The following is a 13,185-nucleotide window of genomic DNA, read 5'->3' as shown; positions in this document are numbered from 1 at the left end:
GGTGTGCATGGATGTATCTGAGCGCACACATGCGTGTGAGCGTCTGAGTGCATGTGGGTGTGGGTGCACTGTCACGGGGCCACAGGTGAAGCTGAGGGCGGGGACTTCGGTTTCCGGCGGTTGGAGTCTGGGACAGGACGGTCCTGAGATAACAGGAAATAGAAGGATCGCTGCTGTCAGATGTGAAAAGTGACAAACCGCGAACTGCCCACATCCACGCCCACCGTCCTCCTCCCTTCCTGCCGGCTGCACAGGGCCTGCATGGCCACTCTGGCCTGAGCCTTGCCCTCCCTGCCCAGGAGCCTCCCTTGTCCCGACTCCATCCCCCCGGGTTTCCTGCCTCCCCCACCAGCCTGCTGTACAATTTGCTAAAACCTCGCAGAGCTCGTTACCAACACTGCACAGATGCCCAGGAATCCCCACGCAGCCGGGTGCCAGGCTCCAGGCTGGGTACAGGGTAGTCCCCAAGCAGTAGGCATCCCGCTCACATGAACTCAACAGACAGCGAGTGAGCCAGCAGGTGCAAAGATGGCTCTGAGAGTGAGCTGGCAGAGAAGGGCGTGGTGGAGGGGAGAGGGGCACCAGGGAAGGCGAGGGACAGGGCTGAGTCTCGGAGACGCGGAGGTCACAGCCTCCTGCCTCCTCTCTCCCTCTCTTCTCCCCGAGGGCCTGTCTTCCTCCTCCACTCTCCCAGAGGCTCCCAGGGAGCTCAGTGAGTGAACGCTGGCTGGTCGGCTGGCAGGACGTCGGCCCCACACAGCTAAGGCCCTTGCGGGGTACCCGACACACACGGCGGCCGGGGTGATCTGATTTCATGCAGCCCTGCGGTGGAGGGCACAGGCTGTTCTCCCCACTCACAGATGAAGAAATTGAGGCCATGGAGGGATCTGTACCTGGCCTGGGCAGGGGTTCAAACCCACATTGTCAGGACCCCTGAGCTAGAAGGGGGAAATCTCTGGAGGGCGCCGGGGCCAGGGCCCAAGGCAGGAAGCCGGGTGCTCGTCCTAGTTCTGTGTCTGAGCCACATCACCTGACATCTGCCCAGGCTACTGATCCCCACTCTGGGTCCTGAGGAGGCGGGGCTGGGCGACCTCCAAGGTCCCTCAGGTTCCCGTCTATCCAGAGCTGTCCAGTGGACATCCGATGGGCAGAGCCAGAGCCCCATAGTAAGTAAACGGAAAGCAGTGAGATTCATTTCAGCGATAGATTCCATCAGAACTCACACATCCCAGATGTTGTTTCTGTGGGTATGCGGTAGGACAAAATATGAGACATCTTAGTCTGTTTTCTTACCGGGGCTTCTGGTACCAGCTTCAGACTAGCCCCGTGTCCCACGCTCGGTGGCCGCACAAGGCTGTGCCTGCCGTACTGGGCACTCTCCGGCACGGGTCGCTATCACCCAGCAGGGTTGGCAAGTTTTGTCGGTGAAGGGCCAGAGGGTGACTATTTGAGGTTGTGCAGGCCAGGTGGTCTCTGATGCAAACACTCAACTCCCATTCTCTGTGGCCTGAAAAGCAGCCAGGGCAATGTTTGGATAAGCAGGGGTGTCTGTGTCCCAATAAATATGACACGGGAACCCCAAAACTTGAATCTCATATTTTATTTTAAGATTTATTTATTTATTTGAAAGAGCGTTACACAGAAAGAGAAGGAGAGGCAGAGAGAGAGAGAGAAGTCTCCCATCTGCTGGTTCACTCCCCAGTTGGCTGCAATGGCCAGAGCTGCGCTGATTTGAAGCCAAGAACTTCCTCCAGGTTCCCATGGGGGTGCAGGGGCCCAAGAACTTGGGCCATCTTCCAGTGCTTTCCCAGCCATGGTAGAGAGCTGGATTGGAAGTGGAGCAGCGGGACTTGAACCAGCGCCCCATGGGATGCCGGCACTGCAGGCAGCGGCTTCACCTGCTACGCCACAGTGCCGGCCCCAAATCTCATATTTTAATGTGAAGCAAAGAATTCTTCTTTGATTGATTTTTTTCCCAGTAAGCGTGGCTGCTCCTGCTGCCTTCCAGCCCCCAGCACATCCCTCTTAGAAGAAGCCAGCACTGCTCGGATCGCACGCCCCTTCCTTAGTCCGATGGTGCAGGGGCTCTCTTGTCAGTGGACCCCAACAGTGGTACACACGTACGGGGTGCGCGCGACGTTGCCACTCGCGTGCACCCCCTGTGATGCTGTGGGTCTTGCCTTTCCCTCCCTCTAGGGAATAAAGGAGCCGTGGGGGTGTCATTCATGTTCAACGGGACTTCCCTGGGGTTCGTCAACAGCCACTTGACTTCCGGAAGTGAGAAGAAGCTCAGGTAACGGAGCCCATCCCCTCCCCCCACACACACACACAGAGCCTGTATTTGGGTGATTTGCCAGGACAGACCCCACAGCCCTCAATGCTGAAACCACCCGCTCCTCCCTCTGCAGGTACTGTTGGTTTTTGCGTCCCCGCTGTGGTCTCAGTAAAGGGATCCGCGGCACAGCAGGGCCTCCTGTGTGTCACCTCCTGCGTGTCACCCGCAACCTAGACGCCACCCCCTTCTAAAGGGCAAGAGCTCTCCTGAAATATCAGTGTGGATCAAAGTCCCTTCTGCCTACGGGGGCCGGGCCACAATTGTGTGAAGACAGCCACCCAGAACACTCCCAGCAGGCAGATCCCACGGCTCCTGGCCCTGCCCTCGGCCTCCCCAGTTTGGACTCAGACCCTTTGTAGCCCAGCCCTGACCCACCTGCCTGCTGCAGGAGTCATGGGCATGCTGTGGGGTCAGCTGTAGGGGCAGGGGTCAGAGGTGCACTGTGGGGTCAGCTGTAGGGGCAGGGGTCACAGGTGCACTGTGGGGTCAGCTGTACGGGCAGGGGTCACAGGTGCACTGTGGGGTCAGCCGTGTGGGCAGGGGTCACAGGTGCACTGTGGGGTCAGCTGTAGGGGCAGGGCTAAAGGTCAAAGTCTGACCTCCCCCAGCCCCCTGCCTTCCTGACAGATGGGTGAGGAACCAATGAGCCGGAGCTAGAGACTGCTTTTCCCTTGATTTAGGCGAAACCAAAACTACATGAACATTCTCCGGTTCCTGGCCCTGGGAGACAAGAAGCTGAGTCCCTTTAACATCACCCACCGCTTCACCCACCTCTTCTGGCTTGGGGATCTCAACTACCGTGTGGAGCTGCCCACCTGGGTGAGGAGTGTCCCCAGGGGCTGGCGCTGCAGGGACGGGGGCTCAGGACAGACGGCCCTGGAAACACGTGGGCACACGGAGCTAGGCCGGGGCAGCCATTTCCCTCGGAGGCTCAGTCAGTCCCTTCCACGAAGCCCCAGCAGCTCTCTGCTGCCTCTGGGCCCCCAGGTGATCGGCACAGCCACCCCTCCGTGCGTCGCTGTCAGCTTGCCAGCCCCAGGCCCAGGAAGGGCTGGAGGCTGAGGGCACTGGGTGGTTTGTCCCAGCAGGCCATGGGGCCCCAGTGGTCGGTGGGGCCACAAGGCACAGACACGGCCCTGCTCAACCTGGGGACAGAGGGCTCCTGGGAGGGGCTGGGCAGGGGTGGCCACCGTCCCGTCTAGAACCTGCCGTGGTTGTTTCTGGCACACCCCCTCGCTGGATGGGGCACAGGCGTGGGACCAGCAAGGTGAGCACCCCTCCGCTGCAGCTCAGCAGCCTGTGCACCCCCACGGCGGCCAGCCTGTGAGGGAGGAAGGGACCCATTGTGCACGTGGGGACACTCGTTGTCGACTGCCCCGGCTGCATTCCCAGCTGTCTCCCTGGGGCGCCCACATCTCAGCTGCCTCTGGGCCCCCCGCCACCTCGACAGCTCCAGAGACTGGGCAGGAGCTGTCTCAGGAGGTTACTAAAAGCCAGTGAGCCCAAGTCCGTATTCACGTCCTGGGATTCCATGCACCTCCGTTATCAGGGCTATATCGCTGCTCTTGCAGGGTGTCCTGCTGAGCCCCAAGACGCACCAGCCCAGCCCCCCGGGGGACCACAGCCTGCTGCTGCATCAGGGACTCCGGCCCTGGTGGGGCCGGCCAGGGGTGGGGGACAGGGGTAGCAAGATGCCTCCTTGCTGTACCAGCAAGGGAGGGGTCTGACCCACATGGGGGCCCTTGTTCCAGGAGGCAGAGACCATCATCCAGAAAATCAAGCAGCAGCAGTACACAGACCTGCTGACCCACGACCAGCTGCTCACCGAGAGGAAAGAGCAGAAAGTCTTCCTGCACTTCGGTAAGGGCGGCGGGCTCTCCCCGGCGCCTCTGCGGGCCCTGCAGGGGAGGGGTGGCGCCTGCAGACGCGGGAGCCCCTGTCTGTCTGTCTGTCTGTTTCAGAGGAGGAGGAGATCACGTTCGCGCCGACCTACCGCTTCGAGAGACTGACGCGGGACAGATATGCCTACACAAAGCAGAAGGCCACAGGGGTGGGTCCTCCGCTGACCGCGCCCCTCCTGCGGCCCCGCCTCTCCCCTGCCTGCCTCCCCCTGGTCCTGCCTGCTCCCGTGTGGAGAACAGAAAGTGGAAAGCACCCTCATGCACTAGACAGGGAGAAAGAAAACAGAAACAGGAAAACAAAAATAGAAATCACGGGTGCCCCCTGTGGCCCAGGGCAACCAAGCTCAGGTACCGCAAAGAACCGTGCTCGTGTCCTGATGGTTCGCCACCTCTCCTGACAGCCCGGGATCCCAAGAGGATTTTAAAGCCTTGTTTCCTTAGTTGGGTTCTGAAACGCATTTAAAAAGAAAACAGATTCTATGAGCCAACGTAGTCACAAAACTGCTGAGCCAGCATTAAGTGTCGCTGCGGGACGTGTCCGAGAGTCTGTGGCCTTAAGAGCAGTCTGGCTCTCCGCAAGGACACCTGTTTGCCGGACTCGGTTGCAGGCTACTGATGAGTGTCTCAGGAGAAGCGGTGCTTGCGGAGGGATACAGCAAAACATGCAGAGAGGGATACAGTAAAACATGCAGAGAGGGATACAGTAAAACAGGCAGAGTGGCCTTTTACCGGCCAGGCACACTTCTCCTCCATCAGAGGGCTCCCAGGCGAGGGAGACATCTGCCCCAAGGTCTTTCTTTCTTTTTTTTTTTTTTTTAAGATTTTTTAATTTATTTGTAAGTCAGAATTACACAGAGAGAGAAGGAGAGGCAGAGAGGAGAGAGAGAGAGGTCTTCCATCCTCTGGCTCACTCCCCAATTGGCCACAACATCCAGAGCTGCGCCGATCTGAAGCCAGGAGCTGGGAGCTTCCTCTGGGTCTCCCACACGGGTGCAGGGGCCCAAGGACTTGGGCCGTCTTCTGCTGCTTTCCCAGGCCATAGCAGAGAGCTGGGTTGAAAGTGGAGCAGCTAGGTCTTGAACCGGCACCCATATGGGATGCCGGTGCTTCGAGCCAGGGCATCAACCTGCAGTGCCACAGCGCTGGCCCCCCAAGGACTTTCTGGTAGGACAGACAGGGCAAGCAGCCAGCACACTGTAAGCTGAGGCGGAGCAGGCGATGCCACGCCCAGTGGGGAGCAGTCGGGGAAGGAAATGGCTGCTGGGGCAGGGAAGGATCTGGAAGGCTCCTGGGAGTGGCCAGTGGCTGCTATCAGGGTGGGAGGACTGGCCCACCTCAGCCTGAGAGACCTGCCAGAGCAGGTGCAGAGGCAGACGGTTCTGACATGAGGGGCCTGACCCATGCAAGCCGGCCCAGGCCGGGTCCTGAGGGTCAAAGCAGCAGACTGGGAAGTTACCCAGAGCTGCTAAAAGTTCAAGGTAAGGGAGCCCAAGTCCCGCAAGTGGTGTCTGGGCCTGGGAGTGGAAGAGCACGGCCAGGCGTGGGGTAGATCCCAGGACAGGGCCGGAGAGAGAGCATCGCACAGGGAGGCAGGTCTGCTGCACGGGTCAGGCTGAGACGCCCGGGCAGGACGCCCTGACCCCAGCGTCCGCCGGCTGCTGGGAGACGGGCTGGCTGCATTGAAGGCACTCTGAGTGCAGGTGCATGGGCCGTGCCGCAGGCTGGTGAGCACGCTGTCTGCTCTGACTGCAGGGTAAGTTGGCGCACACTGGGGTCTGAGATGGGAGAGCGACCGGGCCCAGGTGCCAGCTAACGAGAGCCAGCAGGAAGCTGTGCCGAGGGGCTGCCGGCATCACTGTGGCACATAGGGAATTTTTATTTTATAACTAAAAAATTACATGTTTTTATGAGGTGCTGTGCAACATTTGTTTTTTATTTTAAGATTTATTTACTTGAAAGGCAAAGTTACAAAGAAAAATAGAGAGACAAAGATAGAGAAAGGTCTTCCATCCACTGGTTCACTCCCCCAGATGGCTGCAATGAACAGGTTAGACCAGGCTGAAGCCAAGAGCCAGGAGCCAGGAGCTTCTTCCAGGTCTCCCACCTGCGTGCAGGGGCCCAAGGACTTGGGCCATCTTGTACTGCTTTCCCAGGCCACAGCAGAGAGCTGGATCAGAAGTGGAGAAGCCGGGACCCCAACAGCACCCATATGGGATGCTGGTGCTGCAGGCCAGGGCTTTAACCCGCTGTACCACAGTGCCGGCCCTCCATGCAATGTTCCTCTACATGTCCACACTGAATGATATCCAGTTAGGGTACACATATCTGTCTCCTCAAACATTTACCATTTCTTTATGGTGAAAACATTCAAAATCCCTTGTTCTAGCTTTCTGCTTTCAGGACGTATACAGCAGGTGGTATTAGCTACAGTCCCGTACCGTGTGCTGGGACCCCAGGACGTCCTGCACCTGTCCAGCTTCCGCTTAGTGTCTGATCATCAACCCCTCCCCATCCCCCCTGCCCCGACACTACCCAGTCTCTTCTACCACGATTGCACTCTTAACTGCTATGACATCAGCTTTTTGCTGTCCTGCCCGTGGCGGGGTTGGGGGGTCATGTAGCACTTGTCTTTCTCTGCCTGGCTTACTTCACGTAACCTGATAACCCCTGGTTCTGTGCATGTTCCTGCAAATGCAGGACTTCATCCCTTGATGGCTGGCTAGTGTCCCATTGCTCATCTGTGCCACGTTTCTTCATGCGTTCTCAGCCAGAGGACGCCTGGTTTGCTTCCACGATCGGCTGTCACGCACAGTGTTCCAGGGAGACACCGCTTCACCAGGAAGATCCCTCTTCCTCGGATATACAGCCGGCAGCGGGGTCGCCAGCTCCTATGCCAGTTCTGTGTTTAGCTCATCCCCAGTGGCGGTACTCACGCTCATTCCCACCGACAGTGTGTGAGGGCCCCGCTTCCTTCACATTCTCACTTAGTACAGAGGATGAGGGCGACACAGGGCACCTATGAGGAGGCCACAGAGGTGGCTCCGACTGAGAAATCATTAGGGCCAGAATCAGGAGAAAAACAGTGAAAATGAAAGAAGAGGGGAAAAGGATATGTTGAGGGGCCGGCATTGTGGCGTAGTAGTAAAGCCATCGCCTGCAGTGCTAGCATCCCGTTGGGTGCTGGTTCGAGACCCAGCTGCTCCACTTCTGATCCAGCCCCCTTTTAATGGCTTGGGAAAGCAACAGAAGATGACCCAAGTGCTTGGGCCCCTGCACCCACATGGGAGAGTCAAAAGTAGGTCCAGGCTCCTGGCTTTGGCCCAGCCCAGCCTGACTGTCGTGGCCAATTGAGGCCATTTGAGGAGTGAACCAGCAGATGGACAATTTGTCTGTCTGTCTCTCTCTCCCTCTCCCCCTGTAACTCTGTCTTTCAAATAAATAAAAAATAATCTTTTTTGAAAAAAAGATATGTTAAAAGGCCCAATTGCCAGAAAATCCAAAGACAGAACTGACTTGGAGAAAGTAAAACTTGCTTTCAGATGGATTGATCACATAACTTTAGCGGGAAATCTCAAGTAGGACCTCCAGCAGGCAGCTGAGAATCCTGGGTGGATGCAGAAGAGATCTATGAGGGCTGGCTTTGCCGATCTGCAGGCATCCGTCCACAGAGGATGCATGAATGCGAGAGTGGAGGTGAGGCTGTCGAGGAAGGAGATGAGAGAGCTGAGGGTGGGCCTGGGGGCTGCCTGTGTGGAGGTTAGAGGATGGAGTAGTGGTGACAAAGGAGCCAGACGAAGAGCGGGGGGAGGAGGACCAGCAGCCCGCTGGGTGGCTCCGTGGCACAGAAGCTGGGCTGGAGAGACTCGGGAGAATTAGTGGTCAGCAGGTGAAGTGAGAACCCAGCAGGGGAGGAGAGCCGTGCACAAGGAGGTGCGTGGATCTGGCCGCTCAGAGCTTCGGGCAGGCTGGAAGAGCGCGGTGTGAGTGGAATCTTGGATGTGCAATCAGACTGCAGGAGGACAGGGATGGTTCTTTCCCAAGCTGTGCAGAGGAACCCTGGTTCCAGATATCCAGGTGCCTGGGCCTCAGCCCTGAGGTTCTGAGGCAGCGGCCTGGCCGGGCCCTGCTCTACAGTGTAACTGTCTGGAACGTGCACCTCTTCTGTGATTCAGGAATTCTGCTCTGGTGGGTGCCCGGGAGAAATGCGTCTGGGAATCTTGATCCTAATAGCGTTCGCCTCTAGGAAGTGCTAGTATTGACAAGGCAAGGGTAGGAGGGAAGCTTCTGGAATGAGGGGAGTGTTCAGTATTTTTATCTGGTGAAACACGTTTATACAAATGTAAAAATTCAGTGTGTAGGCTGTACCTCTAATTAAAGGGGGAGAGAACATTCTTGAAAGAAAATTGGTAAAAGGAAGAAAAGAAACAATAATAATTGAAGGAGATGGCAGAGAAGGAAGAGTTAGAACCTGGGGAATAAGCATCGTGAAGGTGGGTTCTTAGCTGCTGCTGGTTGACCTTCCCTACCAGGCCTTAGCCTGGGGCTCTGGAGAGAACTTGTGATACTGGAGGTATGGTCTGCATGGTTGGACGGGCGCAAGGATGGATGGAAGGGTGGATGGACGGGTGGATGGGTGCACAGATGGGTGGATGAGTGGGTGGGTGGATGGATGGGTGGATGGTGGATGAGTGGGTGGGTGGATGGATGGTTGGATGGTGGATGGGTGGATGAATGGGTGGGTGGGTGGATGGACGGGTGGATGGATGGATGGTGGATGGGTGGGTGGGTGGATGGTGGATGGGTGGATGGGTGGGTGGGTGGATGGTGGATGGATGGGTGGATGGATGGGTGGATGGATGGATGGTGGATGGGTGGATGGGTGGGTGGGTGGGTGGGTGGGTGATGGATGGTGGATGGATGGGTGGAGGGGTGGAGGGGTGGATGGATGGATGGATGCACAGATGGATGGGTGGAGGGGTGGGTGGGTAGATGGATGGATGGTGGATGGTGGATGGGTGGAGGGGTGGATGGGTGGAGGGGTGGGTGGGTGGATGGATGGATGGATGGTGGATGAGTGGGTGGGTGGATGGTGGATGGGTGGGTAGGTGGATGGTGGATGGGTGGATGGGTGGGTGGGTGGATGGATAGGTGGATGGATGGGTGGGTAGATGGATGGATGGATGGGTAGATGGATGGATGGATGGGTGGATGGGTGGGTGGATGGATGGATGGATGGGTGGATGGATGGTGGATGGTGGATGGATGGGTGGATGGATGGGTGGATGGATGGTGGATGGGTGGAGGGGTGGATGGATGGGTGGATGGATGGGTGCACAGATGGATGGATGGATGGGTAGATGGATGGATGGATGGATGGGTGGATGGGTGGGTGGATGGATGGATGGATGGGTGGATGGATGGTGGATGGTGGATGGATGGTGGATGGATGGTGGATGGGTGGAGGGGTGGATGGATGGGTGGGTAGATGGATGGATGGGTGGAGGGATGGATGGATGGATGGATGTACAGATGGATGGATGGATGGGTAGATGGGTGGATGGGTGGGTGGATGGATGGATGGATGGATGGGTGCACAGATGGATGGGTGGGTGGATAAATGTGTAGATATTTGGCTGAACAGTTAGGCAGATGTGTGAGTGGGTGTATGGGTGGGCAGATGGATGGACAGCTGGGTTGGGTAAGTGAGTGGGTTAGAAGGGCAGGTGGCTGTGAGCCGGTGACTGGGGCTATGACCACAGCACGTTATTAAAGTAAGTAGCTCATGCAGGCGCGTGGAGACTGACTTGAGTAGAGAGGCTTTTCTCAGTCAGAGAAGAAAGTAGGAGAAATGAAGATGCAAGAGGCACTGAAGCAGTGAGGAGGACCAGTGAGGGGACGCAGTGAGGTGGATTGATTTATTCCAAAGCCAGAGCCCAGGACATGTGAACATGTAGGGCAAGGCAATGGGGTTGAACTTGAAGCAAGCGGAAAGGGTTTGAAGCCGTTGATGGGGAAATTCTAGAAAGAGCCAACAGGAGACATATTTGAGGATTGCAGGGGGCCAGTTAATCTCCTATTGATTATAAAGCAAAGGTAGCAGGCATTTTACCAAGTCTGTGACTCTGATTTGCAGATGAAATACAACTTGCCCTCCTGGTGTGACCGCGTCCTCTGGAAGTCTTACCCGCTGGTGCACGTGGTGTGTCAGTCCTACGGTGAGTCGGAACCCTGAGTGGAGGCAGACACGACTCAGAGAGCAGCTCCGAGCTGGGAGGTAGCCGCCGCGCTGAAGCTGGGGGCTTCGGCCTGCTCATCCGCACGCAGGGAGAACTCCCTTCAACCCTTCTCAGCGACCTCACAGACCGCAGTGTGATAGACGTCCCTGCTGTAGGAGACAGTTTGAGTCCTGGGTCACTTTTGAAATACATTTAGTTTCATTTATTTTGTAAAAAACATAGTAGGCTTGAACCATTTGAAAGGGGTATTTTCATAGGTCAAAACAGTCAAATGATGGAAGTTCATATAGTTCAACCTCATCTATAAGTGTACACACATGTATTTGGAGAGATTTAAAGATAAATTAATGAAAAAGGCATAATATATAAGATAAAATAAATAATTCTGGAGCAAATGATCAAAACAAGAAATAACTGTTAATCCTCTAAATTGAAAGTGTGCTAAAGAAGTTGTTACTTGCCTAAGTGTTTATTCTGAAAAAGCACTGGTTAGTGTCCCTTACTTGCCAAATGAGACCTTAACATTTAACAGAACAGAGTAACTGAGCATTCTGCTAAGAATCATGGTATTATTTTTAAAACATTGCAGATCCCTAGACAGTAACATCCTGGCCCATGACACGCACCACACATGAGCAAATTACAGGCATGGAGACCCTGGTGGGCTCACAGCCCATCACATCTGTCCAGCTGGGCCCCACAGCCCCACCCCACCTACTCAGGGTGAGGAGAAGAGGGGGCGAGCCTTGCCACTGCCCAGTGGCCACAGGCATGGCTCCGCCCTCCTCCCACCTTTCTCTGTGGCAATTAATTCCTGTTGCTTTCTTCTGGACATGCCCAGCAGGGCCCAGAGCAACCATACCTGCTCCTGCATTGCTTCAGCTGCTGAGCCGTCTCCCGAGTGGCTGCACTGATGCACACCTCACAACACCGTTAGACGTGCAGAAGGGCAACCGCCCCCATAGCCCTGCGCAAGGAATTGTTCTACCTTCAGAATCTAGAACTGCCCACACCCACCTTTGTGTGTTCCTCCTCATGGCCTCCACACCGTGGAGCCTTCCAGGCTGTGACCCCTTCCCAGCCGTATGCAGAGTCACTCAGAACCCTAATCCCAGCTCTGCCTCTACTCGCCCTGTCCTGCAATGCTGAGGGTCCGGCCAGTCCTTGCCTCCAGCCCCTGCAGAATTACAGCCAGGCTGTGGCGGTGGCTTACGGGATTGCCACTTGCTGTTTTGAACCTGAACTTGGCATTGAGAACTGCACGATGGTGGAGGTTTTAGGGGGACGGGAGGGAGGCGGCTCTAGAAGTGGCAATGAGAGCAGGGAAGACACGCCCTTGTCACCCCTGGGCCCAGGACTTGAGGGATGCAGAGGAAAACCAGCCCTCACCTGGTGGCCACGGTGCCTTTCCGGGAAGCCCAGGCCTGACACACCAAGGACAGGCAGTTTTCTCAGAATTCCCTGGGCTGGGCGCAATTGGGACTGCTGGTGTCTGCTATATATTTGGTGTCAACTGGGCCCCCTCAGGGAAGCCCACTCAGGGTCAGGGTTGGCTGGCGGGCAGCAGGGCAGGGGTGGTAACTCACCATCCTGCAGGCAGGTGCAGGCTTCCTCGCCTCCTGGTCTCGCGGCTCCTTTGCCTCCCTGGAACACCCTCTCTTCCATGGGCACCACAGATGGTAGCTCTGCGCGCAGCCCAACTCCCTGCCTCCGTCCTCTCCTACTTCCAGCTCTGGGCCTCGTTCACTTCTTCCTGCCCGTGCCCATGGGTGGGCTGATACTCAGGCCCCGACCCCTGTCCTGTGTAGAAAAAGACATCAAATCTGTTTCGTCGCCTCCCGTGGTGACCCTGTCCTTTGCCCACCCTTGATGGCTGCGGTGTCCTGGAGTCTCTTTCCCGCCTCTTGTCTTCCTTGGTGCCCTCCTGTGGGCTCTGCTTCTACCTAACCTCACAGGGAGTGCCCGATGTCCTGCTGTGTCTTCGTCTCCAGCTCTGACCTCCTCCAAACCTGTCTGCTGCCTGCCCTTTCACTCAGGCTCCAAGCTCTTTGAAAGAGTCGTCTACACCCCACGTCTACACTCCTTCACCTTACACTCTGACCTGATCCTGGAGGCATGGCAGGGTGTGGAGGTTGTCCCGCGTCTCTTACCGATGAGCTGAGTGACCCTTAATCCCCACCCGCTCTGGGCCTTGAGCTCCTCATTAGTAAAATAAAGCCATTAATTAGACCAGAAAACTGCATGGTCCACACTCCATAATCTGTTTAAAGGTTCACGAGTCTTTAGGAAACACCAGCACAGGCTCACTTTATCCAAGGTGGTAGCAGTGTGCACGCCACGCTGCCTTCCACAGAACCTTTAAAAATCAGGGTGTGGAAGGTCAGTGGGCAGCAGGTGCACAGCTGGGATGCTTGCGGAGACCCCGCTGTGTCGGTCTGTTTCTGCCTCTGATACTGGACCAGAGGGCTGCCTCTTCCTTGCTCATCAGTGCCTCCCTCCCTGCAGGCAGCACCAGCGACATCATGACAAGTGACCACAGCCCTGTCTTTGCCACATTCGAGGCAGGGGTCACCTCCCAGTTTGTCTCCAAGAATGGTAAGTGGGGGGCAGTGTCCATTTCTCTGTGTTCTGTGAGGACAAGAGGCCGGGGGTACTCATCTCCTGTTGTAACAGGCAGGTGTCTGCACTGGGGGAGGACAAAGCCAGGCCTCTT

General features: G+C 56.6%; 1 protein-coding gene across 1 annotated transcript in view; it reads left to right on the top strand.

Moving 5' to 3' along the window:
• INPP5D (inositol polyphosphate-5-phosphatase D) overlaps positions 1-13,185 on the top strand; it is a 141,493-nt gene that overhangs the window by 103,552 nt on the left and 24,756 nt on the right. Inside the window, exons 14-19 of the mRNA XM_070070037.1 lie at positions 2,197-2,293; positions 3,016-3,154; positions 4,087-4,195; positions 4,297-4,385; positions 10,370-10,451; positions 12,978-13,067. Of these exons, the coding sequence (XP_069926138.1) occupies positions 2,197-2,293; positions 3,016-3,154; positions 4,087-4,195; positions 4,297-4,385; positions 10,370-10,451; positions 12,978-13,067 (606 nt within the window). The remainder of the gene's footprint in view (positions 1-2,196; positions 2,294-3,015; positions 3,155-4,086; positions 4,196-4,296; positions 4,386-10,369; positions 10,452-12,977; positions 13,068-13,185) is intronic.

The sequence above is a fragment of the Oryctolagus cuniculus genome, chromosome 3 (assembly GCF_964237555.1).
Source record: "Oryctolagus cuniculus chromosome 3, mOryCun1.1, whole genome shotgun sequence".
Lineage (NCBI taxonomy): Eukaryota > Metazoa > Chordata > Mammalia > Lagomorpha > Leporidae > Oryctolagus > Oryctolagus cuniculus.
The sequence above is the reverse complement of the archived record's forward strand: the minus strand, read 5'-3'. Positions and strand labels throughout refer to the sequence as shown.